The sequence below is a fragment of the Colias philodice genome, chromosome 9 (genome assembly GCF_061535455.1).
Source record: "Colias philodice isolate Cphi_HAF_F1 chromosome 9, ilColPhil1 Martin Lab GWU primary, whole genome shotgun sequence".
Taxonomy (NCBI): domain Eukaryota; kingdom Metazoa; phylum Arthropoda; class Insecta; order Lepidoptera; family Pieridae; genus Colias; species Colias philodice.
Window position 1 is genome coordinate 11,249,393 of NC_143094.1, and position 26,897 is coordinate 11,276,289.

Consider the following 26,897-nt stretch of genomic DNA (forward strand, 5'->3'; position numbering starts at 1 on the left):
TACTGCAGATTAAATTTTAAGGTTTCATAACTAAAATGCAGTAAGCAATATAATTTTACAGTTCTTTAGATAGTTTTATATTTCTGGAAAAAAATTAAAAAAAAAATTAATACGCAGTAAAATTTACCGCCATACAAGCTATTTTTACTGCAAATTAAGAAAATACAATTTATTGTCACGAACTCCCAAATAAAATGCAGTAAAATCAAAGCTTGTCGCATTTTAGTTGTGAATACTTAACATTCTTTTATCATTATAAACTGACTAACACGCAGTAAAATACAGCATTACTGCAGATTAGTTTGGATAGCATAATGACACAGATATGATTATTCCTAGCTAAAGTGCAGTTAATGTTTTAAATACTGCAACTGTGAACTAGCTATTTTTCTTACTGCACTAGTAAATTGAACACTTTTTTCTTAAAAAACTAACTAAAATGCAGTATTTTTTTGACCTTACTGCATGTTAGTTGGGTTTCTTGACAAAATAACTGATCCAAACGCAGTAATAGGGCTTTTTGCTGCATTTTACTAAGTTTAAAATGGTATTTTTTACAAAAAAGGCTATGCAGTAATAGGCACCAAAAAGAATAAATGGCCATAATAAATTCAGTTATTAAGATATATTTTTTTTATTGCTTTAACGTGTGAACCTATGCCTTTACAACCTTTCTGCATTCAAATTTTTTTGCTTATCATTCTGTTGATTTTTTAAAATCAATTCTTAACTTTAAATGCGTTTTACTCGAAATCGTGATTTTGCTGTTACTGCACTTTAGTGTATGGTGGGCAGTATATTTGTATATTCATTACCAGTATGCCATGTGAAAATATCGATATAATGATAATGTAGATCAAAACTGCTTATAATTTTTTATAAAATAAAATAAAACTATGTTTATTTTCGTAAGTATTAACAGATACACACATTATAAAATTGACTTGGACAGCTTGGACTTGAAGAATAGCCGTATTGGAAACTCCTGTAATAAGTTTTCATAAAATTATATTCTAATCAACAAACATATTGTTGTATATAATATATAACATATAAACATATGTTATATATTATAGTTACCTACATATAATATTTTTTAATTTAAAGTATCAAAACGGGTATGTCCAATTTACCAATAAAATCTTCAAAATTGAAAATTGTGATGTGTTTGACCCTTCTTCATCGAATGTTTTTCTATACACATTATAAACAACATATCTTGCTTGTGATCGCAGCGGCTTTTTCGACATTTTCGAAGATTTTTTAGACAAAATCCTAAAAATTATTCATCAACTGCAAAAAAGACAAGTAATTTGACAACCAATTTGATAGTTGTCAAATAAGTTGCCACATGAAAATCTTTTATTTCTTAAATATAAATATGCCATCAGATTCTGGTAGACCTATACGTACCTACTCGTGCTGTACGCAATAGTAATATTAAAGCGAGTTGCGCTTGAAGTAAGACTATAATATACCTCTTTCACATTTCCCACGGCTTTACATCCGTTAGATATATTGGATTTTTAACTTTGATTAATCTTTTTGCCGTTCCAATAGAAACCTTGTTAAAGCTTTAGCGATCAATTAAAAATTTCCCACTTTATTTATGATAATATATTGTATTCAATCCATCACAACTATTATTGGATTAATATTTTGATTGACGTGTTAACAATTATTGGACATTAAATAGATACTTTAGTTCCATTGAGTTCATTGTGTAACAGTACGTATTGGATTGCTATTTTGTAACACTACTACATATTTCCGCATCCGCTATTGTGTCCACTACAATTTAATCATCTCTCAAGTGAGGTATTAGGGCAGTTTTACGATCTCCCTAATCAGTGCTAATATCATCTCTGCACTATTGAATTTAAGGTCGAAAATGATTCGGAATCGTTTGGTGCCTTTGATGTAGAACGGGAATATCGACAAAGACGGATGTCCGTTGCCGGTCAGGATTTGTTTCACACGAACCGGCTCCTCGGGTTCGCGTCAGATCAAGACGATATTCGTTGAAATATTTTCTAATTCCCGTCCAAGATTATGATTCCTTTATTTATGGGTAAATGCAGCTTAAGTCACGGGTCAAAATGGATTTGATATGGGTCGTATGTTAGAAATGTAGATTATAAAGGTTTCAATGTTGCCATTTGCTGGGATGTTTATATAAAGAATAAACACTTTTTATGCTATGAAGACGAGTTAAGAGATGAACGTGGCTAAAATCCTTCCGGTCCTTTTGATATATGCTAAGCGGTGCGCTGTACGTGCCTTTCAAAGGACTCCCGTGTTTGCCGACTCTTGTGTAAACAAAATTTGTTTGTGCGTATGTGATTTTAACGTTTTCTATAGTTTTTGTTGGAACGTCCGTTTTTGTGTCGGCCGAAGCCGGAACTGAGTAATCAGTTTCATTCAGATGTTGACTTCGCATGTACCGTACAATAAAGCGCTTTTTGCATAATAGATATCCATAATGTACAAAAAAGGTTTCCGAATCAACAAATAATTGCGCTATGAATCGTAGATGCTCTGTATTTATTGCATATGAATTCTCTGTATTAAATTATATTGACCTATTTTATTTTCTACTATTTTTCTTTATATTTTTATTAAATGATGTAATCTGTAAGTCAGCAATGTCCCAAAAATGATATTTCATGTTTAAAATTATTATTTATTACAAGTATTTGAAGTTACACAACAATGCGGTTTCTTCTGCGAAAACCAATTTCCCCCGTGGTCTCCAAATAAGTATTCATACGTTACAAGAACAGTAAACCGTTAGCGGTTATTCGGGCGGTCGCTTTGCATACAATGACCATGGGACCAATGGGGACGGATGTGACGCGCCGCGCCGAATTGCTCCCAAATGTCTGCGGGTCTGAAGTGGAACGGTAATTCGACCTCATTTGATAGGAGCTAGGTCCTTATCCTAAATATAGCAAAAGTATTGTCTGGTGTATTATGCGTTAATACAGACATTAACGCTTGCCTTGAAGGACCAAAGAGGAACGGTAATTCGACCTCATTTGATAGAGCCTAGGACCGTTTCCTAAATATAGTGAAGTCTTGTCTGGAGTATTATTTGTTAATATGTACTCCCAAATGTCTGTCGATTACTTGATTGTTTGAAGGACTAAAGTGACACGGTAGTTCGAACCCATTTGATGGAGCTAGGTCCTTTTCCTAAATAATAAGCAAAAGTATTGTTTAGTCACTAGTGTATTGTGTGTTCTGTTATAGAGGTTGAATGTGTAATAACTAATAAGGAATGTGTTAACATTTGCTAATTTTAAGGTAGTAGTATATATAGTGTTATGAAATTATTCTATATAGATTGTTGAACATTTTTAATTAGCTGTTACAGGAGAAATACCAATTTTTTTAACTACTGTTCGATATGTCTAGTTCTAATTTTAGTTAATTTATCCTTCATAGTAGCCTTGGATAGAAGTAAATCTGAGATCAGCCTTGGCACGCCGACAAGTGACCACGTTTGGCCAACCGGCACTAACTTCCGCCCCCGCGATGTACTTGTGTAAATCACAACCTCATTTATACTGCGATTTCAACGTCCTTGGGTAATAATGCCTATTTTACATAGATATGTATGGAATACTCCACGTGGAAGAGGTAAAGTTCCGATAAGAATGTTGCACTTTCCTGATATGCCTTTTAGCTCATTGACACCTCATATTTTTAGTCGTCAGTTTTTTGTTATACTTGCTTTTATACTGCATTCATTGAAATGAAATTCTATGCGATGTAATCTTATTCGGAAGCAGAATGAATTGCAAATATCAGTTTTATCTGTGGTTTTAGTAAGTTTGATTAAGTACATCAACTATTGAGTGATCTAACAACATGTATCCTTATCTCAGCAGGATTATGGCTGCTATTAGCAACTTTTTTTAAAGATTGATTGGAATTTTTATCCTCCTTGATTTCTTTCTTAATCTTATCCAAACCATATGATAATTCTCAAGCAGGTTTTGAACAGCCGATTTTGGCGCCAAACTAGTTCGGAACCTCCTAAGAGGATATCAAGGTATAATGTTACAGTAATTCGATGCACCGGTCCGCACTCCGCACGGAGGGTTAGAGTGACAGATTTACAACATCGCATGTTGCCAGATAATCGGGTATCGGTTTTGGAACATGCATATGTATGATGTATCTAACTTTCGTGTGGTTTTGATACTTTTGCTTTATATAGAATTTGGATTTATATGAAACTAGCGACCCGCACCGGCTTCGCACGGGTGCAATGCTGATACAAAATACACTACAGAAAAACTGTGAACGTTGTACCTATATAAAATTAAAAACATAGCGGCCCGCTCGACTCGCCCGATAGCCAGGCGGCGCGGCCGGCCGGTACCGCCGCAAACGCTACGTCCCGCAATTTTTAAATCTGTAATATTATCTTCGAAAATATTCACTTAAATCATACGGTGTAAAGGGCCATATAGATCTATATTAAATGAACAATGTATTCAAGGTATTTAATTGGTTAAGGATTAATGCTGTATTGGTTAAAATCGCATCGAAAATTAGCCATTATTTGTCGTAAAAAGTAAATGACAAAAAAAAGTTATTGTGGGTTATCCATAAGAGATAGACATATACCATCGCTACTTTTCTGTAGACCTTTTCAATGTGTATAATACTTAGTACATTATTTTGATAAAACTCGTAGGGTTCAGCCTGCGTTTGCAATGTAAGCGGATAAAATGTAAAAATTTACGACATCACATTAGAAACCTCAAAAATAACAGTACTTCTCCACTATTTAATGGATGTTATTATACATATAAACCTTCCTCTTGAATCACTCTATCTATTAAAAAAAACCGCATCAAAATCCGTTGCGTAGTTTCAAAGATTTAAGCGTACAAAGGGACATAGGGACATAGGGACAGGGAAAGCGACTTTGTTTTATACTATGTAGTGATAATAACAATGTTTATTGTCATAGGTATTGTAATAAAAGGATTTGTAGTTAAATGAGCATTTTCAGAATCAATATTGAATTATGCACGCTTAAAAATATCGTGCAAAAATTTAAATTAATGAGAAATAATATTTTTTGTTATCTTTTGGGAGGCCTTTGTCCAGCAGTGGACGTCCCACGGCTGAAACGAAAACGAAACGAAACGAACGACTATTTTTTGTATAAACTTTTTAATATTCTCAAACATGGTGCGCTATTTGTTTAAGATGATCGATACCCTCATCATATTCTCATAACAACATAAGTGTTTAGCCGAATTATTCGTATCATATTATTTTTATCCCGCTTCTAATTTGGACTTGATTGGAAAGAGATTAAATTATAACGGTGGCAATAAAAGGCGTGCTTTGACTTATTGTATGACTGTTTAGAAAATATAAAGTACTCATTTTGATACATCGCGATTTATTTTGTTGCAAGCAAGACATTTTGAGTATTTTTACGGTGTCGATGTCTTATTTTGCGTATGCTTCAAGACAAAATAGAGCAGGCTCCAAGGAGATGTTCGTTTGCAAAAATAGCGGACCTAAATCTGACTTCTGATATATATTGTATAGATCCCAGACATCCTATAGACAGATGTTGCCAACCAGTTTTGTGGTCCCCGGTAATTAAATATGGCATACAAAGAAAAAAATAAAAATTTCCAAAACATGCCGTGTGGGGTACCAAATGAAAGATCTTATTGAGTTGATCACGAATATATAGCATACTATAACATTTCTTACACTTTCTCTAAGATTTTTTAGAAAATTTACGAAAATGCTCCATTTTTGAGTTAACTTTAAACCACTATAGATTGAAAACTCATGAATATATTTTTTAAATTATTATTTTAAATAATTAACAATAGTCCATTGTTTACGATTCAATAGTTCGTAATATAATATAACTGAGCTATAGGTATGTATGTGGTGCATTTGATGACCCCACAAAATGTTTTAAATTGCAAGGCGCAACTTTCACTGAAGTTACCGATTTGAAATCTAATCACACAGAGGCTGATTCAAGAATGTTCTGCCATATTGCAGAGATAATTATTCTAAGCCCTGACACCGATATTTTTGTATTAGGCCTTTATTTCTGGCATAAACTTGAAAATATACTCGCCATCTTTGAATGCTCCCCCCACTCCCCCATGCAACTATTTCACTGTACGAATATATAGCCTATACTCCTATAGCCTTCCTCGATAAATGGGCTATCTAACACGGAAAAAAATTCAAAGTGTACCAGTAGTTCCTGAGATTAGCTCGTTCAAACAAACTCTTCGACTTTATGATATTAAGTATAGATTATCGTCAATCAGATCAACATTCACAACGAGGCGTATTTAAATATTAATAAGTAGAAAACGTTTTTCACACGATTGCATTGCAACGGAAACGTGTAGTGTGAAGATAAATCAGTTTCCTTGCAGACTAGGTACTTATCATGTGAGAACTCATTGCTCTAGTTAGCAGACCACAATAGAATATGAAACTCGCGATCGGGTTTCTTAATGTAGTTTTAATTGTGATAGCGCTTATCTTACGCAGATTGGAGATACGTTTTGATTCTTGATCGGGTCAGTGAATTTGGTAATTGGAAGAAAGAAAGCATTTACTCTTGGTTATAATTGGTTATTTTTTAGCTAATTATGTTGGTTATTAATTTTAGTTTAAAAATTAGGAGATGGATTGATGTTTTAATTTAAATATCGTTATATTTTAATCGTGAACGTCAAAGTATGCGGGATCATTTTTGGATATTTTTAGGTATAATGTCAGAAAATTGGGCAATTTTAATAAAATATCCTGCAAACCAATTGTATTCACAATTTGTTTTGAACTGTTCTTAAAAAAATACCTTCAACTCAAAATAAAAAGTATCCTTCATCTCAAGGCGGGATCAAGATATTAATAACACAAAACATTTTAAGACAAATCTTTATTAATAGCATTGGAAGGAAATACATAATATTATTTAATTATTCCAGTACAGGAAGTTCTTGAAGTGCTTAAGTTTTAAATAATAAAAAAAAATTGAAGGTGAACTTATATTTGGGTCTTTTTGTCAGTTGAAATTAATTATATATTTAGATTTTTTGTGATAATGAACAACCATGTCCTTCAAATACCACTGGTCATGAACCTCTTATTAGTCAACATCGTAAAACAAAGGGTATTATAAAGATTTCGCAAGATGCCCAATTAAAACAATCACAATGAGAGAACAATTCTCAGGCAAACTAGTTAACCTAATTGTACACAAAGGAAAGACAAACATAATGAACATGAAAGTAATATAACTTTGAAAGCATTGAATTTCAAATCGTGTTCAAATACGAAATGGCACATCTTCATGTTTCTTACGTGTTGGTACATCGAATGCGTTTTAATAAAAATTTAAATACAATAACGCTTGCCCCGAATAAGATTTAAAAAATGCACCGCATTTGTACACAACGAAAATTTCAATTTCCAAATCATGTCTTGCTTCATCATTAGCACGAATTGTTATGATAAAAATAAATGAGTTATTAAAGAGAATTGCACCAAGGAGTTTCAGAATCGGCGAATTTTTTTCGTCATCATTGTTTGCTGATACGGAGCTAATTCTCACGAAAATATGTTTGCAACTAAATAGCGGATTGTCTCGTGAGAACCGTGAACCAATGATTACTTACATTATTATGATATTATCAATTGAAACGAGGCGGAAATCCTTTGAAATGACCCTTGGCATTTTATTTCGTATTGTTATAGGTATACGATCTTTTAATATGATCTTTAAATTGCATTTATAAAATATTAAGAGATGTGTATTTTGATAGAGTTTTTACCACTATATTAGATACAAACATTACTAGAAATTATGGAGTATGTGACTCTATTCTACGTTTTACACGTTTACGTTTTACATAAAATCAAACCCCATCTTCAATTAATGCATATTTGAAAGTTTTGGAAACTATAATCATACACCGTGTATTGGTCTTACCCATGTCTTACCTATTAATAGTTAACCAATGCTAATTATACTCAAATTAAACAATCAAACAAATCATCAGGTTTATTTCCATACGTTACAGCATATCTTATTCACGTGTTAATATCGTCATCATGCTGAGATATAAAGTAATATTTTAATTTCGTATTTATCTAGCAACAGCTATTCACAGTAAATTTGTCATCCTTGCCAGAAAGCCCTTCATGCCAATCGAGCCGCTCGTTCGAAGTCGAATAATATTTCGTCAAAAACAGGAAGTGCGTGCAAGAATTCAATTCAACGGACTCTATTAGCAGTTATTATTTATTAAGTGATATATTTAAAGGATTTTTATTTAAATACTTCCTCTCCGATTTATATTTAACGTGTCGATATTATTACATACGTGATTTTGAACTGTTTTACATGATATTTGTAAATACATCACGAAATGGGTTAGCAAGAATCATCTCCATAAAACATGTAAGAAAAGAGGCAAATGAAGTAATAGTCTCACGTCTAAAGGTCTAGTCTACCGCGTAAAGTCTAGGTTCAGCTAACTCGAGCAGAAGTTTTCGGTATTTTGTATTCATTCCGCCAATGTTGAGGTCGTTCGTCCCGGCTCTTGTCTGATCATAGTTATTCTTTTGCATACCGTTCGAGGAATCCTGATTCCGAATGCGTAGTATTAGCACATCGGAGGCAAACGTTGAATGAATTTATATTGAATGATACACATTTTTCTTTCTATTCTCATAGCAGTTTTTTGCGTAGCTCATTGCTAGCTTTGATGGTCGTGACTATTATTCAAATTTGTATTGGCAGCGGTTGGAGGGTCTTCAAATAGATAAGCTGTAAGCTTTATATAACCTTTGATATATTTAAATTCAGTAATGAGCATTGGTGTGTTTTGTACAATGTATTAAGTATAAGTTATTGTGAGTTATGTTGTAGGAAATCTCTTCTCCTCGCGAATGAGTGTTATTATGAATAACACCGTTTAACAAACGAATTATGCAGTTATGTACCAACAGTTATGTAAAAGAAAGGCCAAAAATAAATAGCTCAATATAGTTTTACCTCGACCATCAGTTTCTGATAGGCTTAGATAATAAACAATATTGAAATATATCGTTTTGCTCAGTACATCATGCGTACGACCAAATATTTCTGGGTGAGTTATAATTTTCAATATAATATCAATAAGTACGTCATAGGTGTGTACCAAAATAGCCTGGGCATGATCTTACGATAACATTCGTGAGAAACAATTTGGTTGATGGACGGCTTCGCTACGGGGAAGCAGTAAATGCTGGAGTACGTAGATAGTAAATTTTCCTTCGTATTAATAAGCCGGTTATTTTCTAAATTTACGCGATTAATATTGCATTTGATGGTTCCTAGTGAGAACATGATGCCCTACCTTTTTTCTCATAGCGCCAGTTAATAATTATAGATCCAATCTCAGAACACTTATGGAGTAAATCTGGTATTTACTATGAGAATATATTCAAAAAGATCAAAGGATTTTAATAGTTTTGGATTGGCTTAAATTTCTACTGGGACGTGAAATTGGGCATTTTTGTGTTCTCAGTAAATTATTTTAATGATAAAAAGTAAAGTTAAAGTTCTTTAAGCTTCTCGTGTTTTAGGTCCAAACAATAAACTGTCAATTTTTTAAATATTGACCTGGTAGCTTTGCCATTGAGTTAGAAATATAACAAACAGCATATTCTATATTTCTATCCAAGTTTCTATCATGTCGAATTAGAATTCCAAGCAGGATGTATATTTGTAGCACACTAAGGTCTTTCTATGTCATTCATTCAGGATCTTGCTTTCAAATCATACTGCGTACATGAATCCTTGACCTTTCTGCAACGAAACATGGAACAATATCCATTACGGTGCATATAACATGCTTATATTTTTCAATTGCATGCTTAAATGGATTTGCATAGTTGCATGAGCATGTAGGAGCGGTATCGATTATGGCATTTGTCCAATACAATTAATTTTACGACTATGTTAATTACAACCGCACCTTGTAGAGATCTTCTACCTTAATTATTTCGGTTAACGAAATGTGCCTTTTTGTAAAGATTTCCTGTTACTTTTTGTATTCAACCAATAAGTGCTATGGCGAAAACGTATACTTTCCTGTTTTGTGTTCCAGCAATATCTAAATATGGGTAACACGTCAGGGGCTGATGGTTGCGTTAACTTGTTTTCAGTTTGGTTCGGTTTTTGTTACGTAAAAAGTAATGAGCCAATCTTGTTAAAACCTCTCAGCAGATGAAACTGCTTTTAAGGAGAGATGGAGGTGTCAACCCGCCTCCAAGAATTATGCGAATATAACATATTTGCAGGAAATAGTTATAATTTCATAAATAACACCTAATTTGTTGGCAAACTTGTGTAATAAATAATTCATGTCAATGCAATCAAAGTGATAATTTGAGATAAGAGATACAATAATGGAGCATATTCAAACCTACGTACACCTCCAGATATTTTATATGGCGAATTAGTTCAATGAAAAATACTTAATCCGTGTGCAAGCTTTATGTGGACGGTTGAATGATGAGCTAAAGCAAGTGAGATTTAAGGGCGTTGGATATTGAATAAATAAAATTGGTAATACGGTAATATACTATTGCAAATTTTACGACTCCGGCCTCATTATTGACCCGCTCTGTTTCTTTCGTAATACTGGGTTGATACGAATACTGACTTCAAATGGATTTCTATGAATCTTCTGTTTTTATCTGAAGGTATACAGTAATTTTATGTTGTATTTTACTGCTGCATGTGAATAATTCTTCATAAATAATAATGATTAAGGTTTATCTATATTTTTGACAGTCATTATCCAACTTGCAGTAACGAGTAATAGAATATGCGAATTGCTAGATTAGATGAAGCCATAAATTGAACAATCAATTCAATTGAGTCTTGAAGATTGATTTATCGAGTCCCGAGTCTATTATTATTTATTAATGACACTAAATATTCGCATGCAGCAAATTGTACAAGCGCGTGCGAACTTTTGTATTCAATTTCTAATAAACTTCCATGCAAATATTGCAAGTGGCACGAGCATAATTATGCGCATACCATCCACGTTTTCCTTGACTTGCACACTTTTTATTTGGACTCGAGTCGTTAGGGCCTGAATAAACTAGCGACTGGCTCGGCGGATGTAGGTGTCCGCAAATATGAGCTTGCTCAATTTCCATACCGTTTACCTTATTACCTAATCTGTTTAATGCTATACGTATTTGTTTGAATGTGGTGGGCTGAATATTTGACTTGACTTTATGACATTATTGGTGGGACGCTGGGACAAGTTAGGCTGACAGGTTGTCTCTGTAGATGTTTTTATGTTCAGTTGTGTAACGGTAAATTTATAGCAAATACGCTGTAACTGATTTTATGTGGTGGCATGTTGACTACTTTTTATGCTGCTTATGTGGGAAGGCTTCGAAAATACCTTAAGCTAATACCTAAAGGACTACTTGGTATGAAGAATTTTGAATTTAAAATATAAATAGTAGCACTATAAAATTTATTAAATTATAAAATTACACTTTCTTTTATAAGAATTACGAAACATTATTAAGAGTAAAGTCGGGAGTAGGATGAAATGGTCGACAAATTCTTTAATCTCCTATCATTACACAATCATTCCTTCACATTTTGAAACATCCATTTTCAATAATATTCCGCATTAAAAATATCCATCACTAAAAATGTCTTTCAATATGATTATTGGTTGATACCAATCAGCGAATGTAGCGTAAGTTAATTATGGCAAAATCAAGTGGGTACGAGTATCATTAACCATTAATGGAATGTAGTAGCGGTTGTCTATGATGCTGAGAGCATGAATGGTCCTCCCCACTTTGGTCGGGTTACCATCATGGCTATCTGTGGTATAGCTAACGCGGGGGCACGCCGGCACGCGTGCCATGTATCTATGGTAATTTAGATCACGATTGGCATTCGTGGGGAGCAGACGTGTGACATGTCATAAGATTTATTGTTGTTTTTAATGAAATTTATAAATATGAAAGGAAATAATAATTGATAATGTTTTTCGCAATTTATAAGCACTTTCTTTTTTCGTTTACAGGGGAAAATAATATTGTATGCATATTGTACATTTTACTTGTGGATTTCCAATTTATTTTAATTCGCAAAGTAGTTATACTCCGTTGTTAAAACAAAGGTATTATAATTTATAGTTATTCTTGTCGCTTCTGATATTAATAATAACTGACGGTTAAATGCCGCTAGACTTAAATGTAATCGAGTAATCGTCACGTTGAATAGTCCGTTCGTTATATGTCGTAACGATAAAAATATCGTTAGGTGCCTTAAATGTTAAACAAATTGTTTATCGTCTCCCGGTCTTTTCTCATGACTGGTTCAAAAATATATATAAGTTTCTGAATACAATTTTTAACTCATAAGATAATCCTTAAATACAACAACAATCCGTTCAGAACTGAAGGAGAAAATAATAATATTATTCATGAAAGTAAAGCTATAATATAAATCATCGTTATCTACTCATTAGCATAACCTACAAAATCACAAGTGAATACATTTACATAATTCGTGATTTTGCAATCCTTTTGTCATTTATGTAGTACTGATTTTCCGCAATTATATATTGTTTGTTCTATCATTGTAGTTACTTGCTTTCTACGAACTATGACGAGATATAACCGCTTATAAAAGAAGTTTACTTGCATAAATAAATGTTTGATTTTGCGTAATATTTTTAAACAATCGTAACGATTTAATGCAAAACAGCTGGCCGGAGATAGGCCACACTTCTCCGCCCACGGACGTCGACAACTGTCGTATCAATTTGAAACTAGTTTATTTCATTCATTTGTCGGTTGTAGGAACTCATTCCGTAAGCTATAAAACAAAGTGTTTACTATGAATACCACTTCCATTTAACAAATTGCCATTTGCGTATTTTATATAACGGTGTTGTTTATACACGTATATCTTTTAAGTGATAAAATGTTAGAGCAAATAATCTAAAATATATTTATGCAAAATAACCGTTACCGATTATTTTAATAGTTAGGGTCGATGGACTTTATCCAGATTTTTTTTTTAAATAACCTAAAGAAGAGCGATAACTCTCATTACACTCTCTTATAGCAGTGACAGTGTAAAATAAGTGACAAAATAATACCACATGTGTGTTATTAAAGGGTCTCACTTGGGTCTCACCATTTCTCTGACAGTAATTGTGCATGAGAATATAGTAGATAGATAGGTAGAGTCAATAGAAACCGCACATCCATATCCCATTCACGTACGTGAAACTGTGTTTCGGTGCATTAACCAATTTCTAGGCCCTAATAAGCTATATAGTCCATTGAATAAAAAGTTCTAGAGTGCGTGAGTTAGTAACGTAAGATGTTTCTTCGGAAACATGTCAAGAGTCCCTAGGTAATAAACATATTAAAACCCCGGGACACTAGGAGGAGCCCCGGAGTGGGGGGAGGGGGGGAATGGGTCCATTTTTTCATTTTTCGCTTAAATCTCAAAAACGGTGCATGTTAGAGAAAAACTTTCAAGGAAAAGTTGAAAGGCCATTAAATTATCTACAAGTTGTACCTAAATCATTTTTTCCTATATCCTACCGTTTCTGAGTTACACGCAGTAAAAAATGATTTTGGCTCAAACAATTTCCAAAATTCCAATCGATCAAAAAATATTTCTTTCCTCCAAAAAACTCAAATGTGCAACTTGTGACCGGTACTGATAGATTGCTCTTAATTAGGTCTATAATTGGTAAAATAAACACATTCCTCCATGGAAGCCTTTAGGAGGAATCGATTGTCAAAATATTTTATTAGGGTAGTTAGAGTTACTGAACTTAATCTTTTTATTTTTTTCTTCCCAAAAACCCAAAAGTGCAACTTGTGACCGGTACAGGTAGATTGCTCATAATTAGGTCTATAATTGGTAAAATAAACACATTCCTCCATGGAAGCCTTTAGGAGGAATCGATTGTCAAAATATTATATTAGGGTAGTTTGAGTTACTGAACTTAATCTTTTTATTTTTTTCTTCCAAAAAACTCAAAATTGCAACTTGTGACCGGTACAGATAGATTGCTCATAATTAGGTCTATCATTGATAAAAATACCAGATTCCACCACGGAGGCGTTTACGGGGAATTGAATTTTATTAGGGTAGTTACGATACTTGAACTTTTTATTTTTTTTCTTCCCAAAAACCCAAAAGTGCAACTTGTGACCGGTACAGGTAGATTGCTCATAATTAGGTCTATAATTGGTAAAATAAACACATTCCTCCATGGAAGCCTTTAGGAGGAATCGATTGTCAAAATATTATATTAGGGTAGTTTGAGTTACTGAACTTAATCTTTTTATTTTTTTCTTCCAAAAAACTCAAAAGTGCAACTTGTGACCGGTATAGATAGATTGCTCATAATTAGGTCTATCATTGATAAAAATACCAGATTCCACCACGGAGGCGTTTATGGGGAATTGAATTTTATTAGGGTAGTTACGATACTTGAACTTTTTATTTTTTTTCTTCCAAAAAACTCAAAAGTGCAACTTGTGACCGGTACAGGTAGATTGCTCATAATTTGGTCTATAATTGGTAAAATAAACACATTCCTCCATGGAAGCCTTTAGGAGGAATCGATTGTCAAAATATTATATTAGGGTAGTTTGAGAACTTGATCTTTTTATTTTTTTCTTCCAAAAAACTCAAAAGTGCAACTTGTGACCGGTACAGATAAATTGCTCATAATTAGGTCTATCATTGGTAAAAATACCAAATTCCACCACGGAGGCGTTTAGGAGGAATTGAATTTTATTAGGGTAATTACGATAATTGAATTTTTCACCTTTCATGGAATGTAGCTCGAAAACGGCTGTGAATAGAAAAAAATGATTGAGGTACAACTTGTAGATAATTTTATGGCCTTTCAACTTTTCCTTGAAAGTTTTTCTCTAACATGTACCGTTTTTGAGATTTAAGCGAAAAATGAAAAAATGGACCCATTCCCCCCCTCCCCCCACTCCGGGGCTCCTCCTAGTGTCCCGGGGTTTTAGTATGTTTATTACCTAGGGACTCTTGACATGTTTCCGAAGAAACATCTTACGTTACTAACTCACGCACTCTAGACCCCCCTTGGAGGGACTCATTCAATGGACTAATACTATTGGCGGGCCATATCGGCTCCCTATAAGGTTATAACGGGCGATTCCTTCGCCTACCATCTTGGGCAACTCGTTCCGTCGGATAAGGCCAGTAAGCTTCGCCATAATAAGTCCTTATCTATAGTACACAGTAAAGAAAACTAATCTATAGAACAGCTTGGATAGAGTGAATGCAAGTTTGCACACGTAATTTTTGCTTTATGTTCAGGTATACGCTGATTTACCAATAAATAAAATATTAAAATAAATATTATAGGACATTACAAATTATTATTACAAATTATCTATTAGTAATGATGCGCTAAGTCAGTCATCGCATAATATACAGTATCAATTATTTAATCCTACATTTTCCATCGTACATTGCAGCATCATAAATTACTATGCTTGAGTTATCATGTAAAGCGTAACTTGAAGTTTTCTAGACTAACAATTATCATGTGAGTCATTTTATTAAACTATGTAATCGGAATTAAGTACCCACTAGATTAGACATTCTAAGAATCGATCGTAACATAAGCTAATCTTAATTGTAGGAAGCTGAATTATTTAAACGTTTCGCAGAATGTGGAAATTGAGGTAAAACTACAATTTACCCTATTATGTCTGATTAACAGTATGCAGGTATTCATATCATCTGATATCATCATATTGCATTACAATTTCCAAAATAGAAACGCCTTTTTAAATAGCGCTTGTAATTCCTAAAAATATCCCCAAAGTCCTACTTTTTAATCGTAACCCACGCTTTGTTTCATATTTATTTTTTTCAAAGAATATTGACTTTTAGTATACTTTTATTAGGTCCTTTTTTACCTCAAAACTTCAACCTGCAAATATACATTTAAAATCCATTTCCTGACCACTCCGAAACTTTTTAGCAAAACAAGAAGTCAAAACGTAATTTATAAGATTATAAATATTATCTCGGGAGGTGCAAATGGGTGTTATATCATTTAAACACAGAATATCCGGTCTCTGGATGGAATGTTAAGTGGTCTGTAGTCATAAAATTAACCGGTCCTTTAATGGGCCCTAGCGAATTAAGGGATTGTAATGGTTCTCAGGGTAATAAAATCATTTTGAATGTCACATTTTATCTGTAAACTTTGAAGTGAGATTAATTAGGTGTCTGCGTTAAAAGGTACCTCGAAAAGTTATCGATTCATCTTATTTACATTTTTATTGATTAACGGTAGAGTTTTGATGTAGGTGTGCAATAAATTCTCAATTAATAAACAATTATCACACATAACTGGAATAACCAGACACAATTGCATCATGCATGTCAAATAACCAAACACTACAAGCTTTATACGTTGGTCCTTCAAATTATACCCCCTATCTTAACAATCTATACTTTATACAAGATAATCCACACCTGTAGTGCATCTATCGTCACATCAACAATCGTCAGGAGATCGTGTGAAATGTCGTTATCGTCACGTTGGAGTCACGTCGTGAAACCGTCAAATCGTCACTCCACTAATGGGGGTCTGTCATCGGCTAGACCCCTTTAAACTCTCGTTTCCTGTCGTCCAAATGTTATTTCAACGCGGATACACTTAAGTGCTGGAAATTGTGGTTTGTTGATATATTCGTCTTTAACACAGATGCGACGTGTTAATTGGTGCGACAGATTATGCTGAACTTTGTTGTGGGTTTGAATTTGTAAAGTAAAAAGTATTATTGCAATGGAAATATATTTATAGTTTATATTAACTTAAATATAATATCACGCAAGATTCTCAGCCTTTTATACTGATCTTTAGCTCTTATTGTTACTTTATCAGAAATCTTCGATAGATGTTGTATTCCAAGCGCTCTATTTACATTTTATTAGTAGTTATAAGTTTAGACAACTTACAACTACCAGTACATTCTTATTGTTTATGAGTTTTGTTATAAATTCCTTGAATTCCCGATATGGTGCGTTATAAAGGAGTTAGAACGTAGTGTAGGCGTTGTAATAAGGGCCATGTTGACCGGCTTTTAACTACACTCTTCCTGTCATGTTTCACATTATTCATTGATGTCATTATAACGCTGATGTTACATTTTTGCAGTGTGATTAACTTCACTTTATGATGAAATGTCACATGACCCTGTCCGCCTTGGCGTTGCTAATTAAAAATGATTTTATAAATTTTATCTTCTGCCTCTTGCGGCCTTATTCCGCTGGAATCTTCCCAATTATTGACTTATTTAATGCAAAATATCAATATCGACTCTTGCGTCGAATATGAAAGATGTACTGACATATAAACAAGCTCTAAAACATTTGCATATTATTTAACATTTTGATGATACGATAGCGGATAGATGAAGAAAACGTTTTTTTTGTCTATAATTCATTTCGAGTCTCGGTAAATTTTAATTTTGTTTTGTACAAATATCAACAATCATGCCTTTACCATTTCAATTGAGCATAAATTCAATAAGCTGTTTACGCATAACGAGAGCATCACTCGCTCCCGTATCTGCGCTCGTATCCTGCGGACGGAAGGCCGGATGTTGCGTCACCGCCGGAAATAGACCCGTGTCAGCGCTGTCGTCACCGCGGCGTCACAGACTTGACTAAGCGGCAAGCGCGGTCTAGCGTGGCTGTGGGCATGGCTCTTCAGGCAACACAACTAGCCGATGAAAAGGCAGGGTATGATAGATGATGATCAGATACAAATTGGCGGGATATGTATATATATAGGCACATACATGGATACATAGGTGTCTATTTGAACGTAGTAAGAAATCGACAATGTATTAACTTTATTATGATGTGCTTGTACATAAATCTTATAATTATACCTACTTATTATAACAGCGATATAAGACTTATAAGAATAATATGCAATAATACAAAAAACTACATTACAAATAATATTTAATAAATCATGTTATTTCCTGAGCTCTAAAAAATCGTGCTTCGTCATTACAATTCCGAAAATTCAGGAAAGCAGTTATCACCATAAAAATATCTCGTTATACTTGACAAATTATTGCTCTGAACCCGCAATTCCACGAATGCCGTCTAATTTTTTGTCTATTTAGTCATTTGTACCGAGATTGTTACGCTCACATATGATGGTAATGAAGGGGAAATGACTGTCATTATTGTTAAGTTTCATTCAGCCTGCTTACGTGCTTAACCAGCTAACGACGTGCTTAAATATTATCCAAACGAACATATGGACACAGAAGGGATGAGAAATATCAATCATATATCTCAGAACATTTTACTCATGTTCATATAATTCAATAGATTATCTATAAACTGATAATTTTATCAATTATTAAAAATTATTACTACATCTACAGTCAAAATATCAAATAAACGAACGTCATCGAGCGAGCCCGCGCAACTCGATCCATGTTGCGCTAATTTTCACACCTTATTCTTCATGAATTATATTGCTGAGCTTGTGAACAAAGTCCAATGTTTGATGTAAACATCCACCGAGCATTATTTACGATCGGCCAAAACGCTTAATCAAGTGCAGAATGATGTTAACCATGCACCGATATTTATCCAATCAAAATATGTTAATTCTAATTCGCTCCCGTTCAAATCGGCCGCGGTTTCAATTTGCCTCGTGTACAATTAATGGGCTTGTATTCTCAATTAACTGACAATTCGGTGGCTTCGATTATTTCGCATAAAATGTGCGGGCGACTCCCGCATCCGGCGATTAAGTCTGGCGCATAAATTATGTTGCGCCTGCGCCGAACCGTGCGTCCTACGCCTTGATTTTTGTTAGATAAAAAATGGAAGGGTTCGCCGCAGTCTGTTTCTTCATCAACGTGCTCTTATTGTTTGTTTTTGCAAGTCCTCTGCACCTGTGCGTAACCTTTTGCTTTTTGTGCTCTGATACCCATCGCATAAAAAGCTCTGACAAGGTTTTGCTCTCTTTACCTTTAGCGAAAAGATAATGATTTTATTGAAAATCCTTTCAGTGTTTTTTTTATGACTCGCTATCTCGCAAATCAGTTTTTTATCGCTATGCAATTTAAATAAAGTGTGTATAATGAACGTTAACTGCCATACTAAGGGCGCGTTCCCACCGTGTCGTGACGACAGATAATCGTGTAGTTTTAAGTGTCGTGGCTTATATGTTTAAATGGAGGTGTTCACATTTAGAACGACACAATTTACTGTCGTCTACGACAGTTTTTGCAGTGACGACACTTTGTCGTGACAGTGGGAACGGCAAGCACGACAGTCGTAAAACGATAAAAAAATTGTGGACGGCAACTCTATGACGTCCATTGAACTCAGGAGAGTAAACGCACTGGTAATCACCAAGCGAACGCAGAGGCGACTAGATTGCTTTTGATTATTATTATATTATTAGCTTGCTGATGATGTGTAAACGACAAAGCGACTGCCAGGAAACGATAACATGTCGTCGCGATCCAATGGGAACAGCTAGATACGACAGTCGCTACACGATAAAAAAATGTTGACGACAAACAATCGTTATAATGGGAACAGGTAGAGACGACAGTCGTCGAACGATAAATTAGTCGTTACGACATAGTGGGAACGCGCCCTTAATCATAATTATAAATGAGACTTGACCTGATAGATAAAATATGACGGAGACGGTATGATAATAGTGTCAATTATTGATTTACAGATCCCGCAAGCATCGCCGGCATCGCCAGGCTCGTGCCGGCGACCGGATGCGACACTGGCCACATAATGTGGCTGCTTGATGAGCCCAATCAACCTTATGAAGGTAATTATTTATGCTCAACGATGTTGATAACTTCTCTCTACACATGCAAATTTTAACCGGTCATATTTAATTTCAGATTGCGAGCAGCTTCTCTGTTTTCGCTACTACAATGGCGATGATGACGAATGCGTGGCGGAGTCCTCGACTCTTCCACCACGGTTTAAAGTCGACCTCAAGAAACTGCCGCTTCGGCTTAAAGAAGGCATTTCACGGAAGAGGAGCGGCGACCAAGTATCGCCATTCTCATATAACAATGAAAGCTTTGAAATGAATTCAGAAAATAGTCCCAGAATTGAACGAGTTTGTCCAAGTCAAGATATCAAGCATTTAAGCGAAGATGTCAATAAGTGCTCAATTAGTTCTTTAGAAAGGAGCGGGACTTCGAATCTCGACCCGACAAAATGTGATCCTAGCAAATCTCTAGTTAGTAATTTAAGTAAGGAATCTCCCTTTGTAAATAATGAATCTCAGAGTACGATAGATTGTAAACCAACGTCATCGGGTGTAAAAAAGAAATGTCCACCACCTGTCGATACCGGAGGCGGCCAGCCGTTAAATGGTGTTAAGAAAAAAAGTAATTTTAATATGGGTTTGGAGTCACCGTCTTCACCAGATACGGAGTACTATAAGATTTGGTCACCACAAAATCCATGTAAAATAATGAAATTTGTGTATGATGTTGAAGGTGCAAATATACCTAATGAAGCGCAGAAATCTCCAGTCCCCCCGTTACCGCCAAGACAGTCGCATAAGCCTTTAGAACGAATGCATGCGTTACCTCCAGCTGTACAGAGGCATAGAAAACCTAAAAAATTAACTAAACCGGAAGACGCCTTTACGTTTGAGTTAATAGATACAGATGAACAATTTTTTACTGATAAAAATATATCAAATTCAGCTGGATTACAAAGTGATATCAACGATTTTAAACCAGGTGAATTTTATTCGAGCAAGCCAAACCATCTTCCACCAACGACTAACGTCAATCAATGCCACAATGTGGCACCTTTAGCTACACCAGAAACTGAAGGTAGCTTGTGTGAATCCACCTTATCAACTATAAAAGTATCGAAATTGACGGATGATAAAAAATTAAATATTGTACCTGAAGGCACACCTAGTGTAAGTAGAAAAAATATTATGTTCATTAAGGATATAGGCCCTGATAATTATATAACTACAACATTTGCGCGGAAAGATAAAGATGTGGTAGATGGCTTTCAATTAACTCCTAATCATGCAAAATCAGAAGAAAAAGCGCAAAATACCTTCTTAAATGACATCAGTAATCATGCTGATTTTGAAGACGATAATAAAAATCAAATTGAGGAAAAAGAAATAACTGTAAAAGGTCACAAACCTCTAACGAGGCAAAATTCCGGACGTGCAAACACACCGACCATGATGACAGCTTTTCTTAATTCATCTCATATAGAGGGACCTAGTAGGGAAAGTGACAGTAATAGCCCTAACGGTCCAAGTTCTTGTAATTCTTCGCATTCTACATCACCCGTCGACGAAGGCTGTAAAGGTATACCTAATGTCGGTACGTTATTGATGAATCGCAAATATTCATGCGACAGTTCCACACCGAAGCATTCAAGTTTACCGAGACATTTATTAAAAAATCTAGGATGTGAAAGTACTCCAAAACATTCCCCTCACCGGACTAACTTTCTTAAAGATGCCCCAGATAGTCCTGCGAGGCCACATCCTCGAGTTTTAACTCGAGTAGCAGCACTTGCTGGCTCAGCCGTTCCACAATGTCCTCCGACTCCGACTCACCACGCCCGTCGGCCACGCCCACTACCACCTTCAGATTTACACCCACCTCCCGTGCAGAGCGCAGAGAACCGGCTTCACGAAAATTTCGAAATGGTTGAGTTCACTAATGAATTACGAACTTCGGAGATAAGATCTCCGAATCTAGAATTTATGAATAGCAATCATTTTACAATTGTTCACGCTGGGCCGCCGGACGATGTTGTGTTAAGAAGACCACCTCCTATTGAAGATATAGACGACAACGATAATGCTGTAGCGTCACCAACACCTTTACGGCATATGGCTGGTATAAGATTACCTTCAATACCGGAGCGAACGTCACGGCAGATGGCGCTGACAGGAGATTTTCCCGCCAATATGATTGGCGGAATCATCGAATGTGAAGAACCACTGCCTCCTGGTGAGCATGTTTGTACGCTTTCTATAATGATAAATAATTAATAATGCCTTATCATATTACAATTAGTATTTTATAACTTATTGAAATTTTAAATTGCCTGTTCAAAAGAAGGAACTAAATTTTTAAACTTTGAGTAGTCTTGTTGATTATTAATTAAAAAAAAATTATAATACATAGTATAAACATTTTCAGTAACTCGAATTTATATTTAACATGATTCTTCTTACTTATTTCAGGATGGGAAGCTCGTATGGACAGCCATGGCCGAGTATTTTATATTGACCACATAAACCGTACGACGACGTGGCAAAGGCCAGCAGCTAATGGAACTTCACCAAGATCACCTGCACCTGAAATACAGAGGAGGCAATTGGATAGAAGGTAACTGTTTTGTTATACATACGCTATCTATAATTTTATAAATGAATAGTATATAGTAATAACTAATAAGTATGAAAAGAAAACTTGATATCTATTTAAAAATTAATAATATTTAATAGTTTTTGTATATAATATAGCTACTCAACTGAGCAATCGTCTAGTCAGCTGAAAGCATGAATTGTTAATTTGTGAAAATGACATCTGCATCTGTAATATTCGAATCGATAACTGCACTGCAAGCAAGCAATAATACCTAAATAATTAAATACATAAATGTATTGTATATTTTGTGGTATATTTACACCTGAACCTTGATATAGTTTAATACAAAGTTATAGGTTATTTGAAATTTAGACATTTAAGTTATGGTATTAGTTGTATACGTAGTATATTATTATTAGTCTGTGGTATTAGTTTCTGCGTTTATTTTTACGCGAGTATTACGCGAGCATTTAGAAAATTCGGAATAATATAATTATTAAATCGCGTTAAAAATTCGTTAACAAGGCTTCATTTTAATAGTTATGATAGTCCATACCATAATCTTTTCTTGTGCTTGTAGAGATTTTTCAATATAAATCCTTATGTTTTCAGGTACCAATCAATCCGTCGAACAATGACGCGGTCGCAACTCGGCGGTGAGGAGGAGCGCGTGAGCTCGTCCCCGCCCCCCGCGGCGAGCACGTCCCGCCCGGAGCCGCAGGTGCCTCACGCACCGCACCCGGCCGCCGAGTTCCTCGCTAGACCGGACTTCTACTCGATACTGCATATGAATGCTGTGAGTACTTATCCGTATATAAATTATTGCATTTAACCCATTGAGCCCCGAACGGCCCGATCGGTCCACGACACAATAGATATTGTGTCTGTGATTAATTAGATTTAATAGAGCATTGTAAGTAGCGCATTCGGTACGAATACTTCAAAGTTAGTTGGAAATGATTTACATTTCCAAATTCGATTTTACAATTTACATCATATCAATAAATAATGATAACTAGTCCAAGTATTAAAAAATATACAGAAAAGGAGTAAATTGTATTGTTTGCGAAATGCAGACAAATGCATACCATGTCTATGTATGCATTCCCAACGATGCAGTACAAGGGAATACCTACTTAAATTAGTAAAACGTGCCACTTCACCTAGAATCGTCCAATAAAACCTCTCTATTTTATTGTTCCAGGAAGCATCATCTCTATACAATTGCAACTCCACTCTCAAGCATATGATATCAAAAATACGTCGAGACACTTCTTCCTTCGAGCGGTACCAACACAACAGAGATCTTGTCGCCTTAGTCAATATGTTCAGCGAGTCTGATAGAGATCTACCACTGGGATGGGACACTAAACTCGATAGAAATGGAAAGGTAATTCCAATTTATATTCCTGATTAAAAAGTATTAAATAAAACACAAAGACATTTAGTAAAATAACCTTAACGATTGAATTATTAAACACAAGTTACACAACAGAAGAGGAATTAGAAAATGCAACCCATATACTAATATTGTAAATTAAAGATTATAAACTAACACTAAATATGCGCAACAGTGTTAACAAATTCAGACAACGAGCCAAAAAATACGTTAACAGTTGAATCATCAAACACAACACAAGCAAATGAGCAACCATATAAAATTTTTCACACAATTAACTAAAATATTTTACTAAATTATAACCACTTATAACCTTTTTTTTTTTTTTTTAACGTTGGGAAATGCCTTTACGCATCCCCCTCGCCAGTTTTACTGTCCAAGGGGGTATGTGGGACAGTGGGACTCGCACGAAGCCATACCCACTAAAACCCAACGGTAGCCGTCTATCGCCTTGATCGGCGGGGGTTAACAGCCAGGCCTTATACCCCCGCCGTCTGTGGCCACTGCCGCTTCTTGGCGACACTCCGAGGCCCGGGAGTAACCACTTATAACCTAACACTTTGTAATTCGTATATACTAACCAAATCTAACCATAGCGTTTCTTCGTGGACCACGTGATGCGTCGCACGACGTTCATCGACCCGCGGCTCCCGCGCGCGCCCCAAGCGGGCCCCTTCTCGCCTCTCCTCCCGCCCAGGCGACGGCTCATACACCACGACCAGGTCCAGCTTGTCGCATTATCTGTGGTCTTGTAGCTGTCAGTTGTTGTCTGTGGTCTTGTGTTATCTGTGCTTTGGAAATTTGTTAAAAACAGATATTAAATGTGTTTTGGTTTTATTAGAAAATTAATCATGCTGCATACTACGTAGAATGTAAATAAAGCTAGAAAAATTCAATAAGTTCTTATTTTTATTTTACCTAAAATAAATAAATATCTTAAATATATCAATGTACTGCATAACTTGATAATTGAATTTTTAAAGTACAAATTTTATGAATTTTCTAAATGATAACATTAAATAATTGTTTCCTACAATATAAAAACGAAAAGATAGCATAAGACCATCCATTTTTGTTTGTTCGCATGTCCGTGTTCTGCATCGTGGCTCTCTCTTGTAGTCTGTAGATGTGTGCAATGTGCATCGTGCTGAATTTATGTTGCATTATGTTACAAGCACGTATATGTTTGTGTTGTTTTCGTTCTTTATTTCTCTCGTTTTGTTTATGTATGTGTTGTAATTGGTTTGTCGTTTTGGGTTATGTTTTTACGTTTTTTTGTTGTGGTACTTAGATTTTCAATTTTTTCAAGTCTCTATATGGTTTCGAGCACATATCTTTACATTTCTTTAATACTACACTGTTATATTTCGTATTTATTTTGTCCAGGCGCCAACTCCACCTCCACGGCCACCAATCACATCGTCGGATACTTACACGCATCAAACTCAAGAAATTCCGGTTGCGTATAATGATAAGGTAACTATAAAAAAGTGAAATTTAAAACAAGCCTAATGGCCAGTTTCACTGTTCTGTTTAACTTTTGAAATGGATATTGTATGTAAATTATTATGTCAAAATGTTGCTGGTTATCAGAGACATTATCAGCAAACAGTGAAACCGGCCCTAATAATAGTTTTTACTTCCATTTTAATACATATTATTATAATTGCAGAAGTAATATTTTCTTACGTTATCATGACGTTACGTTATCATAAATATTTTTTATTAAAAAATATGTGAATACATGGGCATTGTAAGTTCCGTTCTAAATATCAATACGTCCACAGGTGGTGGCATTCCTTCGTCAACCAAACATCATGTCAATACTACGTGAACGATGCGGGGGTTGTAACAACTCAATCAGAGAAAAAGTTAACGCTGTGAGGGTGGAAGGTGCTTCTGCACTCGCGAGGTTCCAGAATGATGTGCAACTGACATGTCTGCTGAGGTAAGTGTAGCATGGACTACAGACTCACTTAGGAGATATTTTCTACGAGAGTGTTGAGCGATCTAAAAACTGATAAAAAGACGTGTGGCACTCGGGGACTGCCACGGTAAAGCTATTGGCTATTGCATGCTATGCCTTCAAGCCACACGTGCGACTAACCGCGAGGTTTTTTCGTTAGGGAATTTCTGGATTCGGTCCCCCGCTCAAGGCCCCCGATAGAAGCTTTTATTGCATAGCTTAAAACTTTATGAAACAAAAAGGAAATCTAAAAAATGTAATATTTAAATATATGTACCGGTAACTGGTTTATAGTTAGGTAGACGGATGTTTTAGTTACAGAACGTGAACCAACGCCATCTATGGAAATATTGTAAAATCAAGTTCGAATATGTACAACCAAAAAGACTTCTTGCAATGGGGACTAGATGGCGTTGCTTATTTTCAGATTGAAAAAGAATACAATATGATCTGAGTATTTTATTTATTTATTTGTGATATTGATAATTTAATTTAGTGGGTATATAAATCAGGTTTTACTTTTATCTATTACTTTTTTTTATTTTTTTGTGACATGAATAACTAAAATTGTTTAAAAAGTTAAAGAGAGCGAGCAAGACTTATAAAATAAACAATTATTAATTATTGATTTATTTATTGTTTTGCACAACGATTTCATAAGATCCCTACCTTCTTAGTTGAAGCAGTGATGACAGTTTATATTGTCTTTGCCATATCATATTTTATAAAAAAAAGTGAGCGTCGTCAGACTGAAATAGAATAGCCGAGAGTCCGTTGTCCTTATTTATACTTTGATCTCGGGAATGTGAGATCTTGTAATCCATTCCCATAGTAACCAAGTTATTCAATCCTGTTTCAACCTTGCGTATTCTGCAGGTTCTATTTCTATGCCATTTTCTGAGGGATATAAAAAGGTTATCATATAACGACTTCTAGACGTTTTAGATTCCTCGTTTATTTTTGTTAAAAATAACAACTTCATAATGATGTGATATTTAATCTATGTAGTATGTAGGTACATTAATA

General features: G+C 34.9%; 1 protein-coding gene across 3 annotated transcripts in view; it reads left to right on the top strand.

Moving 5' to 3' along the window:
* The window catches only part of LOC149486146 (uncharacterized), a 117,161-nt gene that overhangs the window by 36,735 nt on the left and 53,529 nt on the right, over nt 1-26,897 (top strand). For 2 of the 3 annotated variants that reach the window (XM_089699489.1, XM_089699490.1), the window contains exons 2-9: nt 19,857-19,958; nt 20,035-22,143; nt 22,380-22,524; nt 23,119-23,302; nt 23,711-23,896; nt 24,502-24,627; nt 25,292-25,381; nt 25,693-25,853. In XM_089699489.1, the coding sequence (XP_089555615.1) occupies nt 19,857-19,958; nt 20,035-22,143; nt 22,380-22,524; nt 23,119-23,302; nt 23,711-23,896; nt 24,502-24,627; nt 25,292-25,381; nt 25,693-25,853 (3,103 nt within the window). The remainder of the gene's footprint in view (nt 1-19,856; nt 19,959-20,034; nt 22,144-22,379; nt 22,525-23,118; nt 23,303-23,710; nt 23,897-24,501; nt 24,628-25,291; nt 25,382-25,692; nt 25,854-26,897) is intronic. The other variant, XM_089699491.1, reaches the window with a different exon arrangement.